Source organism: Miniopterus natalensis, chromosome 2 (genome assembly GCF_054644295.1).
Source record: "Miniopterus natalensis isolate mMinNat1 chromosome 2, mMinNat1.hap1, whole genome shotgun sequence".
NCBI classification, from domain to species: Eukaryota; Metazoa; Chordata; class Mammalia; order Chiroptera; family Miniopteridae; genus Miniopterus; species Miniopterus natalensis.
Window position 1 is genome coordinate 144,017,640 of NC_142082.1, and position 26,492 is coordinate 144,044,131.

Sequence of the window (26,492 nt, forward strand, 5' to 3'; positions counted from 1 at the left end):
ACCCACACGTGTCCTTGGTGCAAGCTGTTTGTGACTATCGTGTGCTTGTGGTTGATGCCCTTCCTTAGAGTGATTCCTGGAAACAAGGAAGTGACCTTGTTGACCAGGAGAGAGGAGTGGACCCTGTGGATCAGTGGAGTCGGGTTTGGGATTAGTTGGCTGCATGGTCACTCGGGTCTCCCTGCGCCCAGCAACCTTATCTGGCCACTGTGGACAGATTGATGCATTAAATGTGGATTGAACTGGTGATGTGTGGCTGAGCTACTCACCAACTTCCATCTTCCCCTGTTGACCCTTTTGTTCTTTCTTTTCATTTTCTCTCACAAAACATAGTTTCCCTATTCAGCTGAGCTGATTTTTCCAGAGCCCTCTCCTCTACTTCTCCCTTCCAGCTCAGTTACTGATGGTCCTATTGCCAGGGTAAAGGATTCGCCCCAAAGGAGGCTGGGGATGGTGGTTCTGGGTGTGCACCGGCTGGGCCCCAACCATGCTGCAGGAGTGGGCTGCTGCCTTGCTCACCTTGAGGGTCCTTTCAAATGAACCAATGGAAGAGGGGCCCGTTTTATTTTTTTTTACAACACCCAAGGCTGATTCAGGTTGGAATGAAGATCTGAATGGAGCCTGAAAGTCTTCAGTTTCAAAATATTATAACAATAATTTAAAATTCCTGGTATTCAAGCCTCAATGGGTTTACTAGAAGAAGTACTCAGAGAAGAAAGAATGGAATGTATTTCCTATTAAAATGTCCAGTTGTTTCATCTCTTCCTGTCGCCCTCTCTCCCTCCAGCCATGTGGAGCTAGTTTCTCTGCCTCAGATACACTCTTTCCCGTGTGCTGCTTAGCCTTGGCACATGTACTGTCTACCTGGGACCCTCGTTACCCTTCTTACCACGGCCATGTTAAACTACGATGCTTCCTGTCTTAGTGGAGAGGCTGAGAAGTCGCCTCCTTACCGGCACAAGGTGAGGCGCGCTCTACATGCCCCCGTCACACCTGTGCTTAACAGTTGTACCATGGCATGGGCTGTACTGAATTGTAGTTCTTGTGGGTCTCCCCCAGGAGACTGTGTGCTTTAGGATGGCAGTGTCTGGGTGGCTTGCCATCGTGTCTGTGACTTTCTAGTACAGGGCTTGCCACACAGCTGAGTGCTTAAAACCAGGCAGGGATCACGGTCAAAGAGAAGGCATCAGAGGCCAGAACCAATGCCCACCGTGGTGTGAGGCCAAGGAGAAATGCTGTAGCTTCCCTGGCTTTCCAAGGGGTCTCCAAGAGGAAATCTACACAAAGGAATGCTGGACCCTGAATAAACCGAGGCTCTGGAAAAGCTCTCGGGGAGAGAGGAGGGGCATCATTATAATCAGGACCTGAGGAGCAGCTTCTGTCACCTTGGGTGACTGCTCTGCCCTCTAAGGTGAGTGGGAACCTCCCTGTTTGGCCTCAGCCCTAGAAGCTTCATGAATACATGGGAGTATCCACCCCTCACTAATAATCCAGAGGATAGAGAGGATGTCTTTGATAGGTCAGGCCCTTATGGGGTGGAAACCGCCTGGTAGAGAGTTATTCCAGCCCTGCCCATCTCAAAGGACACAAGTTCCTTTACTAACTCTGACATAGGCTTCAGAATCTATCCCACAATAAGTGAATGGCCTCCCAAAGCCTCCAAGGGCTGGAGGCAACCAGGAGACCAGGGCCACTGAGCCAGAGGCAGCCCAGAGTCTAGGTCAGGGGCCACAGCAGGGACACGCTGCTGCCAGGGCATCTGCAGCCTTCACTGCCACCTCTGGGTTCCAGCCTCCTGGCGCTTCCTGCAGCCTTTCCCAGTGCTCTGCCTTCTGCTGCATGCACTGATGGGTGGGAGTCGAGTGAGGAGGTACCACTGCCCTAACGACAGAGACGTCCCTGGAGGGAGAGCAGATGCATAACAGATGTAGGACAAGCTCTAGATGGCGTAGGAGGTAGGAGAAAGACGGCACTGGGTGAGAGAGGAAAGGAAGGATGATGGGCATGAGAAAGGTTAGTGTTCAGGGACACTTTGGGAGCCATGGGCCTATCTTCCTTGCAGAGGAAAAGTCTAGACATGTGACTCAGCCTCTCTGCTTGTTGGAGAGACAGTAGAACAATCCATTTCTCCCCACCCTGAGCAGCCAGATTTTTGGAAGCCACAGCCAGTGGGTGGGGTGGTCAGTTTCTTCCCAGTTCAGTAGAAATGTGGCTCTTTGGGCAATGCTTGTTTGGGGTGGAGCGTTTGGGACTGAGAGCGAGCTTCCTGCCTCCACAGCACCTCTCTGGGCCCTGCAATCTTCTCCTCATTTCTCAGGCCTCGAACTCACCAACTTTTGTACTAACAACAGTTATAGTGCTAATAATGAGAGCTAACATATAAAATGGCCAGGAGCAGTGCTAAGTGCGACCCAGATATCTTGGTCCCCGCAATAGCCATGTGACCGAGGTGCTATCCTGTCTCAGGGATGGGTTTTGGGGGAAGCTGGGTGGTGGTTGGGTAACCAAGGGTGTCAGCTGGCCATATTGATTGTCAGATAAATAAGGGATATGATGCCAAGGATCTTGAGTATCTCAGAGCTGGCGGGACCGGGGACTGGGTCTGACTTTCACACAGTGCAGGAAGAGTCTGAGTGATTCAGAGATCACTGGTCCCAGAAAAAGGATGAGGGAAAGAAGGCTGGCCAGGGGTGGGCCTCGGAGCCATCTGTTGGAGCAGTGGTGGACTTGGGCCCAGGTGGACTTGGGCTGGGGGATGCTTAGCTGGGTAGAGGCCCTCAGAGGGCTAAAAACTGGGCTTAGGAATCACTTGGGAAAAAGAAGCAGCTCTCTCCTGCTGTTCTGAGGACAATGAGTTGGGGGTGGGGAGTGGATTCCATTAGCCATCAGCCCATCAGTGACATCAGCAATAGCAGGGGTTTGGGTCTCCCCAGAGGAGGGCTGGCCTTGCTTTCCCTGTATTCATGATGCTCTTCCTTCAGGCTCCCTTGGTTTCTATTCCTTGGTCTCTAAGTCACTGGACATAGAGCCTCCCTGTCCCATCAACTTCTGCCTGTAGCAGATACCCTAGGGAAGCTCCCTCATGCCAGTATCTCAGGAAAACAACCCAGAAGAGGGGGAGAGCAGGTCAGGTGTATCCTACTTTCCTCTAAAACATTCCCCGTCTTGATTCCTCATCCATTTCTTCAGGCCCCAGGGGCCAGAGCGGGGAGCTGAGCTGGGCAGGCAGGAGCGAGGGTGACCCTCACCCACTTCTTTGTTTCTCTATACTGTTTGTATGGATGGAGTCTGTGTTGGATGGTCCTACTGCAATCTACATCAAGGCCTCCTTCATGGCCCCCCACAGCTCCCCTCCTCTAAAGAATAAAATCCCCCCTCCTCCCCATGGCCCATTTCTCTCCCACCATACTGTCCCCTGGAAGCTGCTCAGGCTGGTGGTGAGAGGCGTTGGGGTTTGGCCAGGGTGGAGGTGAAGAATCACTTTCCCTCGTTGCGTGGATCTGAACAAGTCATTCCCCCTCTGATGGCCTCTTCAACTGTAAAACCAGAGATATCAGGATGCAGCTTGTGAATGGGTTGGTGCCCTATGCTTCACTGGCCACTGCCACTGCCCACACTTTCCTGCAGTGACAGGGCATGGCCTGCCTGTTACCGGGAGAGCAGTAATCAACCCAGAAATCTTGTTGACAAGGCTGACGGCAGAGTTTCCACTGGAAAAAAGCAGCTTGCAGGAATAATTGCTGTAGATAAGAAATGGAAATATATCAAAGTAAGCTATGTATCTCCTGCCCCATGGCCTGGGGCCTCATGGGACCATGCCTCTGGACACTGCTCAGCTCCAAGAAGTTTCCAATGCTCCCAAGAGTAACAGGGCAGTCGGCCAAGAAGGAGTCCTGTGAATGGCCAGTAGAGTGGGAGTTTGTAGCCTGATTTCTGTAGAGTGACCTGCTAACCCTGACACTGTATGGGGCGTCAGTCTGTAACCTTTAGCAGGTTCTCCAAGGTAATGTCTATTCCCCAAAGGGTTCATTAAGAAACACCTTCAGGCCCTCGTCAGTGTGGCTCAGTTGGTTGGAGTGTCGTCCTGTACAATAAAAGGTGGCAGGTTTGATCTCTGGTCAGGACGAATGTGGGAAGCAACCAATCAATGTTCTCTCTCTCCTCTAAAATCAATTTAAAAAAACACCTTTAAAAAAGAAGCACCTTCAGAGCTAAACTCCTTTGTGCAACTGCTGGGTCATCAGCCACTTCACCTCCCATCACTCAGTCAGTCATTAAATAGTTTGGTGCACCTCATGTGTGGTCTTTGAGCTGCCGTGCCGGGACCAGCCTACCCTGGAAACATGGAGCCCGAGATGGAGGAGGCAGGCAGGCTTGGCGGGGCTCACACAGCTGCTTACACTCTTCCACGGCGTCCTTTTCTTGGGCTGAAGACTGTTTTCTCCAGGTGAAGGCCATGGAGGCAGATGCTGTCTGCATTCACCCCTTACTTACTGCCCTGTGGAATCAAAGTCATACCTGGCAAATTTATGAGATCGAATCAAATTAAATGTAGCCCAGGCCAGCTTCCTCTGTTTCTCCCCTGCAACCTCACTCACATCATAAAAATCATACACTTTTCTATTTTTTATGACAATTTTTGAGCAGATGAGGAATGGGCCCCTTTTTGTAATTTGCACAGTGGCACCATGTGGTGGCCCTGCTGACCCCTCCTCCATAGACCCTCTGGGAATGGCCTACTAAAGTAGTTCACCTGAGGTGGCTGCAAAGAGCTGGTCTAGGACCAGTAATTTAAGCAACATGAGAGGAACTTTCTAAACATAGAGCCATCCAAAGAGAGTGGACTGCCGTGGGAGGTCATTTTCCATCAGGAAAACTGTCTAAGCACAGGGTAGAGAACTGGCTAGAATGTTATAGAGGGGATTTAAGGCGGTTACACTAGGTAGTGTTAAGTTTCCAATCTTAAGATGTTCTGAGATGACTGGTATCTGTTTGGTTTTACTTTGGACACTGTAGTCTGTAGAAAATAATTTCCAGCTGTTATCACCTATATTTGAAACATGGGCATGCAGGAGGTGGGGAGACAATAGAGGCAAAAAATGGTTCGGACAATTTCTGTTTATACAGTACACTCCCTCCCCCCTTGCCCTTGTTTTCACTCTTTTCCCCTCAGCTTCTTCTGGGAGGTAGGTAATGCTGAGACTGTTCTGGAAAAATAATGTGGGTGTATGTTTGGGACAGTGGAGACGGAAGAGAGGGCATCACCCTGGCTGGCCATGATATTGCTGTGCCTACATTACACTGGTGTAAAAAGATGACAAATAGAAAGTAGGGTGGATCGTACAGTGTTCAGCACTCCATGGGCAGAGTTGAAAAGATGATGAAATGAGAACCAGCAAGGAAAGGACATGCACGCACATGTGCAGTGGTGGCTGGCATCCACACAGGCCTACCTACTCCAGAGAGCCCCATGTGTGGCTGACTCTGTGTGTACCAATTTTAGGAAGCAGAAGAATTCTCTTCTGCTGGGAAATCACTTAGCTTCTCATTTCCTTCTAGAAGGAGGAGGATCTTTGTGTCCATGTCAGCAATTGGAAAGCCAAGTTTTGATCACTCCAGTTCCAACCCCACTGAGCAAGGCCCCCACTCCTGGGCTGCCATTCTCCATGGGGCTCATTAGGGGCCACAACACTCATGCCCTTTCTGCTCCTTAGCATCTGAGGGTGAGTGGGCCTTACTCTTGCTAACACATACATATATTGGGGCTCGTCTGGTTACTGAGGGGTCTGAGAGAAAGCTCAGTGAGGGAATCTCACTTCCTGAATGATTTTAGGCCTCATCATGATGGGAATTCTGGCCTTGGAGTCGCACATGTTCAAAATTGGGAAAGCCCTTAGAGGTCAGACCTCTTGTCTACCGCTTGTCCTTCCAGAGTCACAGCTAAACCACCCTCAGGACTCCAAGGAGGGTCCCGTGACTGTGGTTGAGTGCACCTGAGCCCAGCAGCACTTTGGTCCCTGGATTGCCAGAGCTCTGCTCAGGACATCTGAAGCCACCACTCAGTGAGGCTATTCTGGTGAGACTGCATGGGATGCCCATTTCCCAGAAGCCACTGGAAGATGGGGTACCTACTCTGTGAGCTGATAGGCAGACATGTAGGAGAGGCAGTGGTTTGGGTTTGGGTGACTGGAAGGAAACATGTTATCTCTTCATTTCTTGCCAAGGTGAGGTCAGGCCTGGGGTCAGGTTCAGGCAGGTGTTTGATGTGGGATGCACACCCTAGAGGAATGGAAGCCAGGGGCTTTCTGCAGGGCTGAGCTACACCCCCCTCTGCTTCTGTGTGGCTCTGTGCTGGGATCTGGGTATTTCTAAAGCAGAGGCAGGAGGGGGTTGCTCTGGGGACAGCCCCAGGAAAAGCAGTGAGACATTCTGTGTACTCAGAACATGAATTGGGGGTGGGGGTTATGACGTGGCAAAGGGGACTGGTGTTTTTCCACTTGTCCTTTTTTAACCCTGTGTCTTTGCCTCATGTTCCACGCACTTGGACCTGTGAACTACATCTAAGATAATCTCTCTTTCAAGGACCATCCAGTAGTGCACAGTTGCATGGGGACAGGAGACTGGTGTGTGGAATGGGATTTTCCCATTTGAGAGGGGTTGGCTGGCAGAATGGGGGTCCTGGCTGAAACCTGCCATGCCCTGGTTTAGAGAGCCTTAGAAAGAAAAGATGCTTCCCCTCATGGCCTGGGGATTATTCTCTCCATTGCTCCCTGACTCAGTGGAAGTGACAGGTATCCAGGGCTTAGGGTTGGGGAAATGACAGATGTTTCCCTTGGGAAAGGCAGCAGAGCAGAGATGCAGGGCTAAAGTGTCTAGGTTCAAATCTGAGCTCCAGATACAACTGACTTCTCTGTGCCTCAGTTTCCCATTCCTAAAATAGGAATAATAACAGTACCACTTGTGAGGTTGTGCAGATTAAGTGAGTGAGTGTACGTGAAGAATTTGGAGCAGGGCCGGGCCCAGAGTGATAGTGTCTGTGCTGATGGTTATCACTGCAATGGGTGGAGCCAGCAGGAGGCAAGGGACGCATTTGAGCATGGCAGTCAGCCTGTCCTCGTGTGACCCTTGGCGCCACCACTTGCCTGGCCATAGACCCTTGGGAAGTTACTCAAAGTGCTGTGGACTTGGATGTTGCCATCTGTAAAAGGGGGATGCTCACCTCCCAGGATATTATGAAGCTTACATGAGATCATGTGTATGAGCCTAGCAGGCTGGCACGTAGTAGGTATTCCATACACTTTATTTTTTAAACTGAAGAGTAGTGGTCTACCTGGACCTCATGTTTGACTTCTGAAAATCTCAGATGTGGAGGACAGGAAAGCAGTGGTCCTTTCTCTTCCTACTCGGCTCTCACCTCAGCGTCTGGGAGCAAGCAGGGAGTCTGGGAGGTGGATAAGGCCATGGGGTAGAATCCTGAAGCATGTGGTCAGCTGGGGCCTTGGGCAGAACAAGTAGAGGGAGCAAAGGAGAGCTTAGCTTGGGGGTAAGTGACAACATGCCTGTCCCCAGCAGGTACATTTCCTCCCACCCAAGGTCCTGGGCAACGGGCCAGCCTAGCCCAGGTTACCTCAGCTCATGATTCACTGGCATCTTCCCTGGATGTTCCATGGGGGCTGGTGGTTCCCAAGAGGGTAGCAAGTGGACTCAGTGGGCTGTCAGTCCTAGGATTGGACCTAGGCCTTGGAAGCCCCTTCCCTGTCTAGTCAGGACACTAGGAGGCGGAGAAACAAAAGATGGGGGTCTGCACCTTCCCTATCTGGGAGGCCTTGGCCAGGTTGCAGGGTCAGGCATCCACATATCTATTTATCTCCCAGCCACCTCCTGTTGGCATCAGTGAAGGGAGGACATGTGTGTGTGTATGTGTGTGTGCATGTGTGTGCATGTGTGTATGGGTGGATAAGCTGGGCTGGGTGTGGGTGGAAGTGGGAAGAGTGAAATTCTGCCAGCCCCACCTTGGTGACCCATCATGCCACTAAAACCCAGAGTTTGGGCAGCAGAGTCACCTTCAGCCCTCAGCGAGGCCGGGGGAGTTGAGAAAATGTCTGGGGAAGAGCTAAAAGTGGCAGAAAACATCCTGTTTGCAAGTGTGCAGCTGGATTTAACCCTTGCAGCAGTGTGCCGCCTACACTGGTCTCCGCAGACAGGAGATCCCAGACACCTGTCTCTGAAGCTGGCCAGGCCTGGGGCTGAATCCCAGCCCACACGGTCCCCAGCTCCCCTAGGCTCCTCTGTGTTCTGCATGGGGTGCCCGTTTCCTTCCTGCCGTCAGCAACGGCCAGGCCACCCTGTAGCTCTGCTTCTCTGAGCGCCCCTCAAGCCTGGGGTGGGGGCTGTGGGAGCAGGAGTACCCCCTTAGAAAGAAGCCCCCCTGCCTCCTGACACCCTGTCTGTGAGGGGAGAATCTCCAGCAGGGAGGCTGTCCCACTGCCCTCGCTGCTCCTTGCAACTCCCTGCCTCAGGGAGGGCCATGCTGGCTGCTGCCTGGCTCCCGCCCACTCACCTCTGCCAGCCATGACATGGCACGCCTGCCCTCAACAAGTCACTCCTGTCAGGTTTCAGTCCTTGACCTGGGAACCAATGTCCCTGGAAAGAGCACCTGTTTGTTGGGCTCCTTAGAGGGCTGGCTATAAGGTTTGCGCTGAGCTGTAGATAAATGTTTCCCCTTTCTCATTTCAGAGTCCTTTTGGTCAGAAGTGCCTGCGAAAACTCACAGAAGGGCACCCCTGGGCTCGACTTACCTGACCCCCTGCTCCTTCAGGTGGGTGTTTCTTCAGCCACACACCCCTGGCTCTCTGTTTCCCTGAGGACGGGGGTGGGCCATGGGAAGGCTGCAGGCAGGGGAAGGAGGAGGGTGCCACCCTGGGCTTTGCACATGTGGGTTGGTCCCTTGTCAGCAGAATTCAGAGCAGCCCACAGCTGAGACCTAGAGCCCTGCTGAATGGCAGTGGGGGCTCAGAGGGACTCAGCGGGGCTCAGAGGGCGGGACCTGCTGATTTCCAGGCTGGGACCCTCGGGCTGTCCAGCATGGTTATGTTTCCTCTCCAGCCCCCAGCTCCTTTTACTCTCTCCTGCCCTCCAGTCTCTGCCTGTGCACCATTTGTGGTATTGCCGGCTCCCAGGCCATAGATGCCTGGGCCTCTTTTCCACCTCTGGACTCTGGTCCTGGGCTCTTGCTTCCTGGCAGCAGCAAATAACTCCAAGCAGGGCTGCATTTTCTCTCAGCTCACCTGAAAATGGTTCTTTTCACAGTAAGCCTCTGGCTGCTGGGTCCAGCCCTCTGTCCTGCCTAATCCAGTTTCTGGGCCCCCATCCCCTGGCCAGCAGCCTTGCTGATATTAAAGCAGTGCCTCGCCCAAGTTCTCCCAACCTCTTGTGTCATAACATCTCCTAATGAGCCCATGTGATGCTGAACATTTCTTACACGGATTTGACTGATGTTCCCCAACCCCCTCTTTTCCACCAGATGTTTGGGCTCTCAGATGATGCAGATTCTGTGGCAACATCATGATGACTGGGAGTTGCAACATCTCAGGCGACCTGGGGTTAAGCCACAGGCATCCTAGACAGTTTCTCCTATTGCCCCACAGTACTATTGGGCCTCTGGGATCCCTGCCCACATGTTAGATGTGTGTGACGCTCTAGAAGCCCGGGAAGTCAGCCTAGACGCGGGATGGGTTACAGGGCCACTGTTGACAGATCCACAGTCACTTTTTCTTTTCTTTTTAAATTGTTTTAAATTTGTGAAATGTTTTGTATAAACAGACAGGCATATAAAACATAAAATAGTGTTTAAATAATAAGATACAAATACCTACCACTTAAAGAAACACAATGTGGCTGCTACATGTTGCCTCTAAATGCCCTTTCCCATTCCCATCTCATCCCCTCAAAGGTTTCTGTTAATCATTGCATTGTTCTTTTTCTTTTTTTTTAATATTTTATTGATTTGTAGGGAGGGAGGAAAGCAGAGGGAGAGAGAGAAATATCAATATGAGAGCGCAACATCTATCAGCTGTCTTCTGCATGCCCCCTACTGGGGATCAAGCCTGAAACCTGGGCATGTGTCCTGACCAGGAATCGAACTGCCAACTTCCTGGTGCATGGGACACGCTCAACCAATTGAGCCACACCAGCCAGGGCTGCACTGTTCTTTTTAAAACGTCTCTCTCTCCATATATATCTCTCCAAAAAAATGTACACACACACTTTGAATAATTACAAAGGCAGCGTTTATTACAATATATTTCATTTCCAAAATTGAGTTATCAGCTGTTAAAGTGTGTATACGATTTTTGGGATGACACACACACACACACACACACACACACACACATTATAGTTTAACAAGTGTCAATCTAGCTGAGACAGAAAGGGTAACAGTGTCACTATTATTTCATTAAAGTTCCCAGGAAAAGAAGAGCTGAAGGAGAAAGTTAGGGGATCTACTATATCTGTCTATGATCAGGGTCCCCTCTACCCCTTTGAGACTGACCATGCCATATCCTTATCTGTTCCACTTCCTTCCCTTAACCTGAAGTTCTTTGTGGAATTTAAAATAGTTAAGTATTTGTTTTGTGCATTTTATAATCATAGATGCTATAGATACCTCAAGGTTTGGGCTTCTCTGGGCCTCATTTTTAAAGAGAGTGATAATGGCACTTATCTCATTAGGGTGATATGAAGATGAAACAAAATAAGGCTCTCGTGGACTTTGATGTGTCAAACCCTGGCCCAGAGGTCATGTGCCCCATCATGGAAAAGAAGCTCAGGGTCTCCCAAGGGCCCCCCAGAATCTATCTCTCTCCCCTCAGAGTGAAAGACATGGCACCAGGGTGGGAGGAAGTAGGGTGCTTATTCCCTCAGAACTGGCCTTCTCTCTTATTTTTCTTCTGACCTGAGGGACCCTCCTGCTGCGGGGCCAAGGGGCTGCTTAAACCTGCTTAAACCTTTACAAGGACTCAGATAAAACTGGGAGGCGGCAGGGTCTGAAACCATTTTAGGGAGGCCCGAGGTACCCCAGAAGCAGCTCTGAGCCTGACCACATTCAGGATCAGAGGCAGCAGCTGAAGCCAAGGGCCCAGTTTGCCTAATGGGAGAGTTACATCGGCTGTGTCCTGAGAAGGATTTCTCCGAGCTATTATATTCTGTCTCTTTCCCCACTTTTCTCAAGTGTGAAATCTATCTCTAGATGATAATGCATATTTATAAAAGGCATCTCTGAAAACAAAATCAGTTAATTGTATATAACTCATATTACTTGGGACAATCAAAAGGTTTGATTACCTTGGTACAACACAGCAGGGGCACAAAGCCTGCCAGTCCTGAGCTGGATGGCTGTGAGGAGCTGGCAAAGGCTCTGATTTGGGCATGGAAGTTTTTATTCCCTCGCCCTGAAGAACAGAGAGGCTGAGGGGTTCTCCCCTTTTCTCTTGGAGGGGGCACTGGGCAATATAGAGGCCTCTGACCTGCTGATGCCAGTGGAGCTGATGCCAGTGGTGCACATATGCTCATTCATATAATCCTTCCTCACACCCTTTAAAGTAAAACTCCATTCTTCAGAAGAGGACAATGGGCACAGAGAAGCTAATCACTTTGACAAAGTAGCCCAGCTAGTTAGTGGCAGAGGCAGCCTTTGAACCCAGGCAGTTTGATTTAAAGCCATGCTGAGTATCTTCACCACAGGGCCCCCCACTCCAATTGGAGATTCACTCCAATTCTGGGAAAGGGACCCCTGCTCCTGTTCATGACCAGCAGAGTGTCAGGAGGGTAAGCTGGGGTATGGAGAGTCCTGCTCGGGCCTGGGCCCCCTGGGAGCTGCCCAGCTCTACTGAGCCCACCCCCCACTCCCCATAGATGAGGGCAGGGGATGCAAAGGATGCCAGCTGGGCCTGGCACTGACTCGGGCTCTGACCACAGCCCACCTGCTGTTCCTGCAGGGATGGAGGCGATGGCGGCCAGCACTTCCCTGCCTGACCCTGGTGACTTTGACCGGAATGTGCCTCGAATCTGTGGGGTGTGTGGAGACCGAGCCACAGGCTTTCACTTCAACGCTATGACCTGCGAAGGCTGCAAAGGCTTCTTCAGGTGAGTCCTCCCCAATGGCAAGAAGAAGGAGAGGAAGCAAAATTCCCATGAAGGAGACCCCAGCATTTTCCATGTCTCCTCCTCACCATGCCCATGGCACCTGCCAGTTCTCCCAGCCACTGGGAGTGACAGGGTCTTTGTGAGGGGCATCTTCTCCCACCCCTCTCCTTATTCCATCTGTGTCCTCTGACCCTCTCAGAAAATGCCTTCTTGAGGTCACTGTATAGGACACCATCTTTCCACCCCTTGGCCCACAGCCCTCTGCACTAACCCATGTGTCTGTCCTTCTGAGTGAACTTCCTCCCCAGTTGACATTAACAGCTCCCTAATCCAAGAGATAGGCATGTCCTTGGGGAAGCCCAAGACCTCGACCTCAGCGCCTGCTCTGCCATCCAAACCATACTGTTTCTTGGAATGAGGGAAACTGCACCCCTGCTTGGGCCTCCATACTTGACCTATGCCCATATCTTCCTTCACCCGTGGCTTTCTTGTCCTGGGTGGAAAAGCCAGCCTCAGAATGCCCAGGCAGTGTCAGTGATGGGCCAGCATTCATTCCTGTTTGGCCAGTGCCAGTTTCTCCACTAGTTGCCTCTTCTCTTTCTCTGTGAGCCTGGCATTACCAATGCAAACAGTATGGGGAAAGTACCAGAAAGGTGGAATGAAGGAAGTTCCCATCCAAAGCCAAGAAAGGAGGATGGGAAAGTGATGAATTACAGGATAGGACTGGCAGCCATGAGGATGTATCATTGGGCATATATTGGAGGGAGAGAAACCTGAAAGAAGGCATCCAGAAAAGAGCTCTATACAGTAGTCTTGAATGGAGGTAGGTGCAGGGAAGAGTGAAACGAGCAAACTGAGTACCGAACAAGGACATGAGGCCAGCCTGGCTCCTTGAACTAAAGGGCTCTCAACTTGGAGAACAGAGTGAATCAGAGGCCTCAGGACCTGTGTTGCTCCCCTCTGGCTCAGGGGTTCCTCGGCTCTCTATAAACAACAGGTTTCCCTCTCACCTGCCCCCTGTCCCGGGAATCAGCAGGCCTGGAGTTCCATTGTTTTGAGTAATCACTGGGCAGCAGGGTTTCTGTGAGTGCTAATTGCCTGTTTGGCCTGGCACGGGATGCCCGCTTGGCTTCCCAGCAGCCTGCTCCCCAGCTCGGGGAACCAGACCAACAGCATCACTGACTCTGGGTCTATTGCCACGTCTCTGGTTCCTCTGGCCTGCAGCCTGCACTTCCTGAAGGGTGGGCCTTCTAGAGCCCAGGCTGGGTGTTGCAGGTGGCATCTGACACTTTCTTGCGAGGGCCTGGGAGTGAGGAGCTGCTTCTGAGTGGTAATGGAGGAGTCTGGGTGCACACATCAGGGCCTGCTTTCTATCGTGAAACCAGTGAGAAATATGGGAGCTGTAGAGCTGGCCATGCCATTCACTAATTGTATGTCCTTGCTCAAATCTCCTGACTTCTCTGTTTCAGTTACCTTGACTAACCACATGGTACATTAATATATAATCCCTCTACTATGTAGAGTTAATCTGAGGATTAACAAGATTATATATAAAAGTGCTTTGAAAAACATAAGGTACTATATAAGTACGTTATTTTTGAGTGTGATGGGAGAACACTGATGTTCTTAGTATACCCCTGCCTTAATAAAATAAACAAAAGCTTCTCCAGCCATCAACCCTCCTTTTGTGTTTTCTTTCACATAGGCCCTCTTCAGATTTTTTTAAAATATGTTTTTATTGATTTTAGAGAGAGAGGAAGAGAGAGGTGAAACATTGATTGACTGCCTCCTGCACACCCCCTGCTGGGGATCGAGCTCACAATCCAGACATGTGCCCTGACCTAGGACCTCTTGGCTCATGGGTGAATGCTCAACCACTGAGCCACACCAGCTGGGCTCCCCCCCATCAGATTTTAATGAGCATCTCTGACCCAGACATTGGGCTAGAAACTGGTAATGTGAAAACTCTCACCAAAGGTCACATCTCACTAATCTGCAACCCAAAGGTCTCCAACAGCTCTTGGGGCTGTTTGATTACTTTTTGGACCCCACCCCTAAGTCCTCTCTTCCCAGGCCACCCAGCACTAAGTTCAGCTCTGGAAGATGGGGCGTTTAGGTGGCTGCTGGTTGGATTATGGCATATTGGAGGCCAGCTCCTCACCAGAGCAGCTCGAATTTCTGTGCACCTGTGCTTGTTGCCCTCAGACACACCTGTAGGCTCTGAATCCTTGGGACACACCTGTGTTAGGCATCTGGGTGGAGGGAGGATAGGCTCTCGCATGCCCAGGGCCAAGTGTGGGAGATGGCAGAAGGGATAGGGACAGCCCTTTGCCCATCCATGTCACCACAGACCCGCAGTGTGGCTGGGTGCCTGTGGACACATTATGCTGCCATAACCCACCCTTAGCCCCTCTCGCCAAGACCCCGTAGAGTCTGTTGCTGGCTGATGGCCAAAACCCCTGCCTATGGACAGCATGCCGCTTTTGTCTTGTTACCTGTTCTTGGTCTGCTTGTATCTTTACTGTCCCTTTCTTGACGGCTGAGCCTGGCTGCACTCTCTGAAGAGCCAACATCTCTGTTGTGGTTTGTTTTAAGTTTTGCTTGATAAACACACACACACACACACACACACACACACAGTTGAACCTCATTATTTGTGGATTCTGTATTTGCAAATTTGCTCACCTGCTAAAATTTACTTGTAATCTCAAAATCAATACTTGCAACAATTCTGTGGTCGTTTGTGGGCATGTACAGAGTGGTGAAAAATTTGATGCCCACATTCCTAGTTGAGAGCCATGTTCTGCCTTCTGTTTCAGCTCTTGTGCTGAACAAGTGTCCCTTTTGCAGTCTACTTAGTGACAAGTTTTTTGCATATGTGTACTTGTGCTGGTGATCTCACTGTTTCAGATGGCCCCCAAGCGTGGTATGAAGGGCTGTCAAGCGTTACCAAGCGCAAGAGAGTTGCGATGTGCTTTACAGTGAAAATACATGTCTTAGATAAGCTTTGTTCAAACATGAGTTCAATATTAACAAATCTACAACATATATATTAAATAAGGTGTCTTTAAACAGAAAACACACACAAAACAGGTTATGTATTGATCGACTGACAAAAACATGATTATAGGCTCACAGGAACCTAACCCTGTATTTCCTCTGGGAGCAGAGGTTTGATATTTGCTAATTCAGTGTTGGAGTTGACTTCATAGAGTGTGACAACCGCGAGTAACAGGAATGGACTGTACTTACATAATGTACCCTTTTCTTTCCCTCTGCCCCGGCTTCTCCTCCTCTGCTTCATTCAAACTCTATTTGGTATTCTCCCATGTTAGTCTAGTTCAAATAGTTGTTCAAAAATCCCTTGTCACTTATATCTGTGAAATCCTGACCCCAGCGTCAGTGGTGGGCACTGTCTGTGTTGAGCACTGTAGCCTTGGGAACGCAAAGGTAACTGCAACCAACTCCTTTCTCTCAAGGAGTTCACTCAGCCCTGTCAAGGCAGTTCTCGAGGAAACAGCACCCCTTGAGTGCCAGGTCACCGTCTATTTTTCAAGCCCTGGGGACCAGTAATCTTGTTTGACCATTTAGCATTTAATTGACTTCTAAGATAGTCAAACTAAACTGCTCTAGGAGCTAGTTGTGGTCATCCCAGCAGGTCCAAAACTCACAAAGCTCCCAGGGGGAATACAGGGTTAGGTTCCTGTGGGCTTTCGACCACAACATATTCATTAATTGATCAATATATAATCTTGTTTTGTGTGTGTTTTCTGTTTAAAGACACCTTATTTAATGTGTTGTTGATTGGCTAACATTGAATTCATGTCTGAACAAAGCTTATCTGTGTTTCCCTGTAAAGCACACCACAGCTCTCTTGCACTTAGGAACACTTAGATCATCCCAGCAGGTCAAAGACTCACAATGAGAGCAAAGTGTGATTATGAAAGTTAGACAGTTCTATTGCTGTGTGGTCAGGAATTAGAGACAATTGTGAGCCAGTCCTTCTGCAAGCTAATTCATGTTGCTCCTGCTTCCTGCTCCTCTGGAGTACATGGACATCCTCAGAGAAAGATGATATTTCCAGTGCATAAGCAGGCTTATAGATGGTTGTATGTTTTGCCTATAGGTTAACAACCAGAACATAGGTAAGGGCCAAAGGGGGAAATATGTAGGTCTCCTACAAAGTATATTATGTAGTGGGTGATCTATGGGTGTGGATGAATCTTTGGTCATGGATGGCTTTGTCCAGGCTCTAATATAAAGGGACAGGTGTAAAGGACAGAAAAGAAAATCAGAAGGACCCCTTGATAAAGAGAATGAAGGTTATGGTGAGGTTTAAGAAGTGGTACTGGTAGGCAAGACTGAGAAACAGATGACTGTTTGCCTGTCTATCTCGCCTTTATCCTCCCTGTTGACATCTCCTTAACCAGGACACTGTTAAGCTTTGTGTTGCAAAGTGCCAAAGGCAGTGTGGAAAAATGCCATCTCGATCACTAGCCCCGAGGTTCTCAGGGACCTTGTCAGACATGGGTCCTGTGGAATGCAGGGGGCAAAGGGAAGGTCGATGAGGCCCCAGGAACACAAGGAATGTTCTGACTTTCAGGAAGTTTGCCCAGCTGATATCTGTAGAAACCATGATGTGAAGGGAATCAGAGAAATGGGGCAGGTGTCCAATGACTTAAAACTCAAAGTGCTTAAGAAGTCAACAGAGGGGAGGAGTGGCCGCACAGGCCATTCAATGGGCACAAGTGAATGAATCACCAAGAAGTCAGTGCTACTGCAGAGAACTTTGTCCAGGTCAGCTTGGCACTAGCCTCCCACCACAGCTGCTCATGGGTGTGATGGAAGAGCACAGGAACATTCTCCATGGATGGGCTATGAGTAATGTCAGAGGCTTGGGTAGAGAAGGCCAGAGTATTTGGAGAGGGAAGATCACTGGAGCTGTCAAGAAAGGCAGCTGCAAAGATATGATGAAGACCTTACATTTCTTTTTGGCCAGTGTTTTATTTCTTTAGGAGCTTAGCACTCTTATCAGGGCTCACTGGCACAAATCCACTCTGCGCTATGGCAGGGTAGGGCCAGCAGGGAGGACAGCCAGATGTTACCCCACACTGCCAAGCCATACACCTCTGTCCCAGGGGCATGTGAGTCCACAGGAGTCCTTTAAACAGCCTCTGCTTCATGCTCTTGGGCTGTTGGGAGGCATATTTTTGACAGCTACTCTCTCTGCGACTGAGATTGGTAGATTCATGTTAGAGACCATATTATGTAAGAATCCCAGAGGCTTTGGAATCAGATACTTTTTTCTTTTGTTAATCCTCACCTGAGGATATTTTTTTCCCCATTGATTTTTAGAGAGAGTAGAAAGGAGGAGGGAGGGGGAGAGAGAGAGAGATCAACATGGGAAAGGCACATTGATTGGTTGCCTACCGTACACGCCCTGGCTGGGGCCAGGGATCTAACCTGCAACCCAGGTACATGCTCTTGACTGGGAAACGAGCCCCCGTGACCCTTTGGTGCGAGGGCTGATGCTCTGACCACTGAGTAACACCAGCGAGGGCTGGAATCAAACAGATCTTGACTCTAATCCCAGCTTTCACGCTTATTAACTATGTGACAGGAAGCAAGTTATGTCCCTTGTGCCTTATCACCTGGAAAATGGGGATAATCCCTATTCTGGAAGGGTGCTGAGAGCCTTGGAGGTAATATGTGCAGGACTGGCGTGAAAAGCTCTCAGTAAGTGGCCGTTACTATCATTGTCCCTTTTTAGTGTCTTAGTTTCTGAGAACAGATCATCCTTTCCTCTCTTTTGGGCCCTGGAACGCCTGTGACTGTGATGTGTCAGCAGGGGTTTCTGAGAAAAGTCCCTGAGCAGAAGTTAACTATCAGGTGTGAAGAAGGAAGGGCTGGGCCAGGAGGCTCTAAGTGACCTTTACTAAAGTCAGAGGCGGGGGGGGGGGGAATGGCTGGTGCTCAAAGAAACTGGACAACCTTCACTGTAACTCGCACAAGGGCTGTGGGTCTAGACATCAAGAGCGACAACATATTTTGAGCCTCTACTGCCTGCAGAGCCCTGTGCTTGGCACACAGAAGGCAGGTAAAAGATGTGGCGCCAGCTTCTGGGCTCTCGAGTTCTCATTGGGATGGTTAGATTCTGCCTTCTTCAGCCACCCTTCAGCACTCCCTCCCACTGCTTCTCCCTGCCAGCTTCTCTCCCTTCCCTTTGAGTGCTTACTCTGTGTCCAGTCCTGCTTCCTTTACTTAATTCTTACACCGACCTGCTCTGTAGGGTTGCTTTTATTTTACAGATGTGGAAACTGAGGTATGGGGAGATGAAGTAACTTGCCCAGGGTTGTGTATTAGGATTTAAACCTAAACAGGTCAATCCTACCAAAGCCTGTATTTCCTTTTAAATTGTTACATAGTTCTAGAGGGTGGTAGATTTTTGTGTGTAAATAACTCCTGTGCATGATTAAAAAAGAAAAGAAAGAAAGGAAAAGATACAAACAGTTCAAAAGGACATACAAATGAAAAGTAAGTCTCCTTCTCAACCCAGTTCTCAGGCCCCTGTGTCCTCCCCAGAAGCTATCACTGTTACCAGCTCCCTGTGTTTGCCTTCAGATTCTTTGTATAAAAGTGTGTGTGTGGGTATTATACTCGCCATTTTATGTCTTGCTTTTACCTGGTCTTCTTCAAGCTGGTTCCCATTTCAGCACTCCTCCTGTGTCCTGTTCACAGCCACACGCTTCTGTGTGGCTGCACTGCCGTAGTGAACCAGGCCTCCACTGACCGGCATTTGGGTTCCATCCTTGGCTCCTCCAGACAGAGCTGCTGTAACCACCCTCTGCATGTAACTTTGGGCCCATGGCTGATTTACCCACAGGATGAATTCCTGGAAGTACATTTACTGTGTTAATGGCTCTGTGCATTTTACACGTTAGTGGATGTTGCCAAATTGTCCTCCAGAAAAAGAGGCCTGTGCTCTTTACCACATTGTTAATCTACCTTCCTTTAAAGTTGATTTTTTAAACTCACCTGCTGAGAACCCTTTGATGCTGCCACATACAAATGGCCATGTAGGTTCCACCTGTCAGACCACATAGGTCTTCATATCAGGAGCTCCACCCACCAGGGTCCTGTACCCAGACCAGGCTCTGAGATTTCTGCAACACTCAGAGCAGCAGCGGAGACAAAGCTCAGAGCTGGTTCTTGGCTCTGGGCTTGGGTTTTGCAAGGTGTGTCTCTGCTGGCAGGGTCACCTCCTGGTGAAGGACCCTGTTGTTCCAGGCCTGAGACTCTTCTGGCCCCAGGCACTTTATGCTTTTGTGAACTGCTTGGCTCTCGTGTTTTGATGAATTGGTCTCTGGCATGAGACTGGTCAGTGTCCTCTCTGACCCCCGACTTTCTAGAAACGGCATCTATATTTAGTCTTCTTGCACCACCCCTACCCCCTTCCTGAGCAGGGGTATAATTGCCAACCGTCCAGAGGATGACAGGGTCCAGACTCAGAGCAGCAAAGACAACCAGCTCCCATGGAAACCCGAGGCCCTTGTTTCTCAAAACCGAACCAGCTCATAGGCAATTAGCATTGGGAAGCAGGGGGGACAGGGTGCACATCTCAGGACAAAGCACAGAAATAGGGCTGGTCAGTCTGGCTGCCCTGACTCCTCGTGGGCAGAGACCAGATGACAGCCACATGTGTGGAAGTGCCCTTAGAAGGCAGGAGAACAGGGAAGAGCTAGGCCTTGGACCCCACGGGACCTGTGTCCCAGCAAACAACCATGCTGGGAGACACCTGAAAGGCAACTTTGGGATCTGTACTCCAGGAAGGACCTGGGTCTGCCTGCTGGAGCTGGCAAGGAGCTTTCCATTCCCCAAACTCTTTCCATCCCCCTGCACTCCAGAGCCTGATGATGCTTTCCGTGATGTGTAAACTCCGTCTCCCCAGCTACAGGTCCACGGCCTTTCCTCTGCTTCTGTGTTTAGAGGAAACTGGGAAGAGCTGCTTACTGTATTTTTTAATAATAATAATTTAAGAGCTTTATAAATTTATAGGTGAGTTTCTACATTGCTCAAATAATGTGGAAACGCACTGCAAGGTTGGTGGACTTTGGGACGAGGGGGGAAGGAAGGGTAAAGGGTGAAATGTGTAGGTGGCCTTCTCACCATGGGCGTGGCCCTGCTGTGAGATGATGTGCCTGGCCAGAGAATTTTAGCATTTCCCTTTTCTCACCACCCCCCCCCATCTTCCTCTTCCTCTCTCCTTCTTCCTCCTTTCCCCTCAGCCCTCCTAGGCTGCATGCTACAGCTATCGAGCTGGAAGCGAGAGCTGCTTTCTCCACACAGCCAGGGCTGGCGAGATGCTTTGGCTCATGTGTCTGGAGGTGCCCTGTGTGTGCTCTCTTGGTGCCCGTGGCCCTGGAGGCTGGACAGGGAGAGCTCTGAGCCAGACAGGGCAGTGGGTGCGAGGACAGAGCAGCCCCTCAGCCCCCTGAGAAAATGCCCAGTTGTAAAAAAACAAAACAAAAAACCAACAAACAAAAAAAAACAAGGGGAATGAGAATTTGCTCTGCATTAAAAACTTCTGGTCTTTGAGTAGGTTTAGAGAATTATGGGCATTGTTGGGCCTGAGCATTTTGGTAACAGATGGAGCTTTGAGAACCACAAAGTGGAAAGGAGTAAAGGGGGGACCAAGCTGACGTCCCCAAGTGGAGAGATATACCCTGTGGGATGATAGCATGTCATTTCAGGGCAGCCCTAATAGTGCCCAAAATACTTCCACACTCCCCTGTCTCCAGAGAAAGCTGCAGGGAGGTATGGAGGCTCAAGGAGAAAGGCTTCCTATTTCCATAAAGGTGGGCAAAAGCCTGGTATACGGTTGCTCCCTGGGTAGTCACCGCAGGGGCAGGACACCTCCCAATAGCCTAGGCTACTCCACCTCCCTGGATAGCCTGGGTTGCCGGTTGGCCTCTTCAGGTAATGAAGATTGTGACAGGAGGGGCCAGGGGCCAGGGGCCAAAACCAACAGCAATTACTTCCTGGACCACGGTATTGTCCTTCACCTTGAACTGTGCTCATGGGCCAGGTGCCTGGAGCTGTTTGCCAGTGGGCTCAGCTTCATTAAGCACATTGGGTTTCTGGGGATGAAACAGAACCTTCAATACAGGAGGCTAAGACCTGAGCATCACATCCCTAATGATTCCAACTTGGGAGCCTTCACTTTTTGCTGAATCACCTCACTGATAAGATTCTTCACATCAGTGGTCCCTTCCATAAGACAAGGGGGTAGGCACACTAACGGTCTCTTGGGCCTCCTAAAGGTCTAGAGTCTGAGTACCTGTGACTCTAGCAGAGCTGTCCCCTAGTCTCTTCTCCTCTATCCCATGGGTCAAGTTGGTTTGGTCCCTATGTGTCCATGACGCCTGCTGACTGTGCTTGTGTGTTCTAGTGAATGTGAACAGCGAGTCACTTTTCACCAAGAAATGTAATGAGTGTGTGACATCTGGAGAAGATGATGTCACCAGCTCACTCCCAGAGAGGGACAAGTTCAGGCCTGAGCTTTGTTCTACAGCTTGGGCATCTCCACAGCTCCTTGGAGGATGCTGCTACTGAGGGAGAAATGATTCTGCCACCGTCTTTCCCCACCTGTCCTGCCACCTGTCCTGGGGCAGAAAAGTGGGGCCTCCCCTTGCTGGGGCTGGGGAGAGTGAGAAGAGCCTCTAAGACATGGGCAATGTGCAGGTGCTCAGTGTCCCCTGTGGCATGGTTGGCAGCAGGAGAGAAAGCTGAATCCGGAGAATGAGCTTACACACAGACATATTTTCACATGGATGCCAGGCGCGTGTTGGCTCCTAGATGAGAACCTTCGCCAGTTTTCTGTTCTTATGGTACCTTTGCTTCCTTGCCATTCAGAAAGCCAAGGCCAGACCTTGGGGCTCCCATTTGCTCACCTGGCCTCTTCTGCTTCTGGGCAGATTATCTTGATGTCTAAAGCTGTGGTTGGGCCTTTTCTCCCTTCTCCCTGCACCTGTGCACATGCCTGTCCCTGGATCAGGGATGCCCTGGTCACAGATCTCTGAACTCTAGAAAGTTAAGGCTGAGAGTAGCATCCTCGCCTTTCATAATGGCTCAGGAAAAGCAGGGAGGGCTACCTTGCAGGTTTCAGTATTAAAAAATTTTTTTTACTAGGTTAATTCTCTCATATCTATCTTGTGTAATTAACAAAAAGGGTGGGAATAGAGTAGTGTAAAAGTAAACAAAAGCAATGATGGGAGCAGAGCTGGCAATGAAGAGGGAGGGCATGGTGGGCACACACAGCAGGGCGGGAGCGGTGTCGCTGAGAGTGACCCGGGGCTGGGCTGGGCCCCAGTCCTCTGGGGGAGAAATGTAGGTCTAGGGGCCTTGTGGGCAGGTCCCTGCAGTCATAGCAGCCAGGGCTGAGAGTTGGAAGGTGGGTGACCCAGCGGAGGGCATGTCCTCTCTTGGCAGGAGAAGCATGAAGCGGAAGGCTCTGTTCACCTGTCCCTTCAATGGGGACTGCCGCATCACCAAGGACAACCGCCGCCACTGCCAGGCATGCCGGCTCAAGCGCTGCGTGGACATCGGCATGATGAAGGAGTGTGAGTGTCCAGGGCCCAGGGCAGGGGGTTGGGATGGGACTGGGGGCAGAGGAGGCTCTGGCTGCTGTTTATGCAGGTTTGGCTAGAGAGGTGTGCCCAGCCTTCCCCTGTAGCTGCTGGCATCAGGGGGCTGTAGGACCTGTGTCTGGGCCTCAGAGGCCAGGAAGAGCCCCTCCAGTGAGGCTAGTGAGGAGGGAGAGGCTGGGCACTGCCTTCATGAGCCCCCAGGTCAGTCTTCCTCCAAGATGTGATCACCATGCTCACAGCTCCCTGGACCTGAGGAGAAGGAATGAGGCTTGAGAACCCCAGTGTACTTGGCCTTGGGAGAGGAGGTTGCTGTGGTTGGGGAGGGGAAGAGTAGGGGAGGGTGATGGGGAGAAAAAATGTTTAGAGCCTGGGTGGCATCTGAGATCTGCCTCACCCCCAGCCTTCCAGCCACTCTGGCCCTGGGAACAAATCTGAGGGCTGGTGTCCAGGGGATACTGTGTGGAAAAATTCATGAGGGGAAGCTCTGGACTCTTGATGACCCTCTAGATCCAGACGGGGAAAGAGGAGCGATCTTGTAGTACTTCCTGCCCAGTCTGGGGCTGGAGGAGAGGATCAGTGGGGCAGTCTCACATGTTCTGACCCATGGACTTTGCATCTGAGCTCTAGTACCAGTTACTTGGTAACCAGAGAAGCTATTGAATTGAGTAGATCCTGGGAGTGGCCAGCCAGGCCCTTCGGGGGCACTGGGGCAAGGGCACTGGACTGGCCTGGGCATGGGTGCCCCTCTGTACATCAGCCTCTGCTTTTCCTCTTGCTCACTCCTGTCTGCGGTCTGCACCCTGACCCCCTCCCTGGCCCTGGGACAGGGCCTAGGCCCCGCTAAGCTGTAGGCCTGAGGAGGCTGGGGAGGCATGCTCAGATGCAGACACTCCTGAAGGTCCTCCTGGCTGTGGGGCTATTTGGGGGGGGGGGCTGGGGGCAGGTATAAGCAAGATGTATCCAGAACAAGGGGAAAGTCATAGGACAGGGCTGAGGGGATGGGAAATTTCTTCTTGATGGGGAAAAACAATCTCTGTTGTTGGGAAACAGAAGCAGAATGGAGGCCCTCACCTGGGGCCCCCTCATCAGGCCTTGACAGGGTCCCCTCTTGTAGGTCTCGCCCCTCACTCCCGATCTCAGCTCCCCAGCCAACACTGGCAGCCCGGGAAGAAGTTTCCAGGCCGTGTTCCTCCTCGCCCCCACGGGAGCATGCAGGCCCTGGCACGCTAACTGCTCCATGCCCAGGCCCCTGCCCCGCCCGACTCCTGTGTTTATCCTGAAGCAGTGGAGGCTCCAGGCCTGGGTGCCTTCCGGGGCTTCTCACATGTTGGCTTAGTGCGGCCTGCTCTGCGTGAGAAGTGAGACACTGTGCTGGACACAAACCAGGTGCCGGGGGCACAGCTCCTGCCCCCGCCCCCAGGAGCACGCAGCCTCCAAAGGGCAGGGAGCCCAGGTTCTAAGGCTCCAGCCAATCAAGAAGGGAACAGAGTAACACAGCTGTGATTCCTAAGGCTCTGCCACAGGAGTTCTGGTCAGGGCCAGCGTTGCTCATGTCCTGGAGGCCCCTGTCCTGTGTCTCAGGGGGAAGGAGATGTCCTATTAACTTGGAACAGAAAGAACACTTAGAAATCATCTGAGACCCAGAAAGGTAAAAATAATATCAGGATTGGAGTCAGAAAGCAAGTTGAAACTAGAACCCAGCCCTAGATCCCTCCTGGTCCCCACAGAGAACACTGCAGCCATGGTGACGAGCAGGCCTTGAGTGTGTCAGGTGGCCCCTGCCCCAGGAATACCACGTGGTGGGGGCCAGCCATCCAGAAGTGGATGCCACCCCAGCCCCAATCAGCTTTGTGCTTCAGCCACACCAACCCTAGCCTCTGTCCTCGCCAACGGAGCCCCATTTCCCCTGTTCTGCTCTATGCCCAGTGCAGCTTCATGCCCACCACTCTCTAGATGCCAGTACAGGGAGTTACACTGAGCTAGGGATGGGCCTCAGAGCTCCACTTAAATAGAAATCTTGGTCTAGCTCTAAGCTCTTAGTCCACTGCCTGGAAGGGAAGTCTTCCAGGGACAGGTATGGTTCCCTGCCTTGGGTCGGCCCAACTTTGGGAGGCCTGCCAATGCGTCTGGGTCTGGAGCTCCCAGTCATATCCTTAGGATTGCTGTTCATTTATCCCCAGGGCTGGCTGTTGTCCCCAAGACCTAGCTTCCTAGAGACAAGTGAGTGTCAACATTTGTAAACCACAGGTCACCCAGGGCTATCTATGAAGGAACTATAAACCCCGGTCCCTTCTGATGGGGCAATTGAAGTGGCCCTTCCCTGGAGGAGATTGGGAAGGGGAAGGGGATGAGCCTGTGAACCAATCTTTACTGATCATCTACTGAGTGCCAGACATGTGTCAGACACATGCATTTTCTTGTTAAATTCTTACAATAATTCCAAAATATGTAAATACTTTTTAAGATTCAATAGATGAGGAAACTCAGGAGAATTAAAATAACATGGGCTCCAGCCCAGTACAGCCCCTCCGGTATCCCCAGTGGGCGAGAGCTCTTCCATTGTGCATTGCTGGGCACTGCCTATGGTCCTACCAGATGAGCTGAAGAGAACTTTGTCCCAATGAAGTCCCCCTTTCTCTCTCTTCAAGTCCTAGTTGACTTTATGTCCTTGGAACCCAAGAAATTTCATAGTTGAGATATTGCTTTTTGTAGACCAGTCCCACACAGAAGTACTTATTATGTTAACTTGTTTACCATTTTTACAATTGTACAATTTTCTACCCAGCATTAGCACAGAACCTGGCACAAAGTAGGTACTCAATAAATGTATTGAATGATTGAATGTTAGCTCCCCATTTGCTTCTTTGTATCACTACATCTCCCACTGTTTATATATCAGGAAGATGCTCCAAATCTGGTATTATCTATGTCATTCATTTGGAAAACCTTTATGTCTACTTCTCTGATGTTATCCTGAGGCCACCAGTGACAATCTGAAATGTCTTTAAGTTGTTTGTGCTTTCAGATCTTGCCTTCCTAACTCAATTCTCTGGCATGGGAGTAACTTGCCCAAAGCCATTTTCTCATTCAGCGAGGAACTTAGGAGTGAGAAAAGCTGCTGGGAAGCCATATGGGTTTCACAAAGTTCATGTACAGCAGATTTTAAATAACGTTTGGTTCAGCGTTGTTTCATTATAACATTGATGAGATGCAGTAGGAGCTAACTCTTGCTTGCATCATTTAGCCTATGGTAAATTGTTTCTGTTATACGTTATTTTGCTTAACTTCATAGAACCTATCGACGATGTTCGGTAAGGACTTAAGTGTGCACAGCTCACGCACTTTATTCTTTGGAGAGCCTGTCAGATGCTTTTTCAGAGCCTATTTGCTCTTATTTAGGTCAGTGGCTCTTAACTTCAAAACATGTGTCCTCCTACATGATCATAATGATTTTTTTAGTAGCAATTCATTGAGAAAATGATAATCTCCTATGAAATTAATAACCCCTTTAAAGAAATTACTTATTTCATAAATTACAACAGCATCTGCATATGTGAGAGACTTATGACTTATTCAGTCCCCAGACAATGTGGCCTGGAGGGAGGCACATGGGTTGGTGGCCCCTGTTTGAACTCAGCAGATCCCAGCATTTCTTTCCCTGGGACAGCACACAGGGTGGTGGTTCCTATTTGACACAAGTGA

General features: G+C 50.3%; 1 protein-coding gene across 2 annotated transcripts in view; it reads left to right on the plus strand.

Moving 5' to 3' along the window:
• The first annotated feature begins 11,983 nt into the window (after positions 1 to 11,983).
• VDR (vitamin D receptor) overlaps positions 11,984 to 26,492 on the plus strand; it is a 28,056-nt gene continuing 13,547 nt past the window's right edge. Inside the window, exons 1-2 of one of the 2 annotated variants that reach the window (XM_087813933.1) lie at positions 11,984 to 12,144; positions 22,633 to 22,763. In XM_087813933.1, coding sequence (XP_087670059.1) covers positions 11,999 to 12,144; positions 22,633 to 22,763 — 277 coding nt within the window. In that variant the 5' untranslated portion in view covers positions 11,984 to 11,998. The remainder of the gene's footprint in view (positions 12,145 to 22,632; positions 22,764 to 26,492) is intronic. The other variant, XM_016201064.2, reaches the window with a different exon arrangement.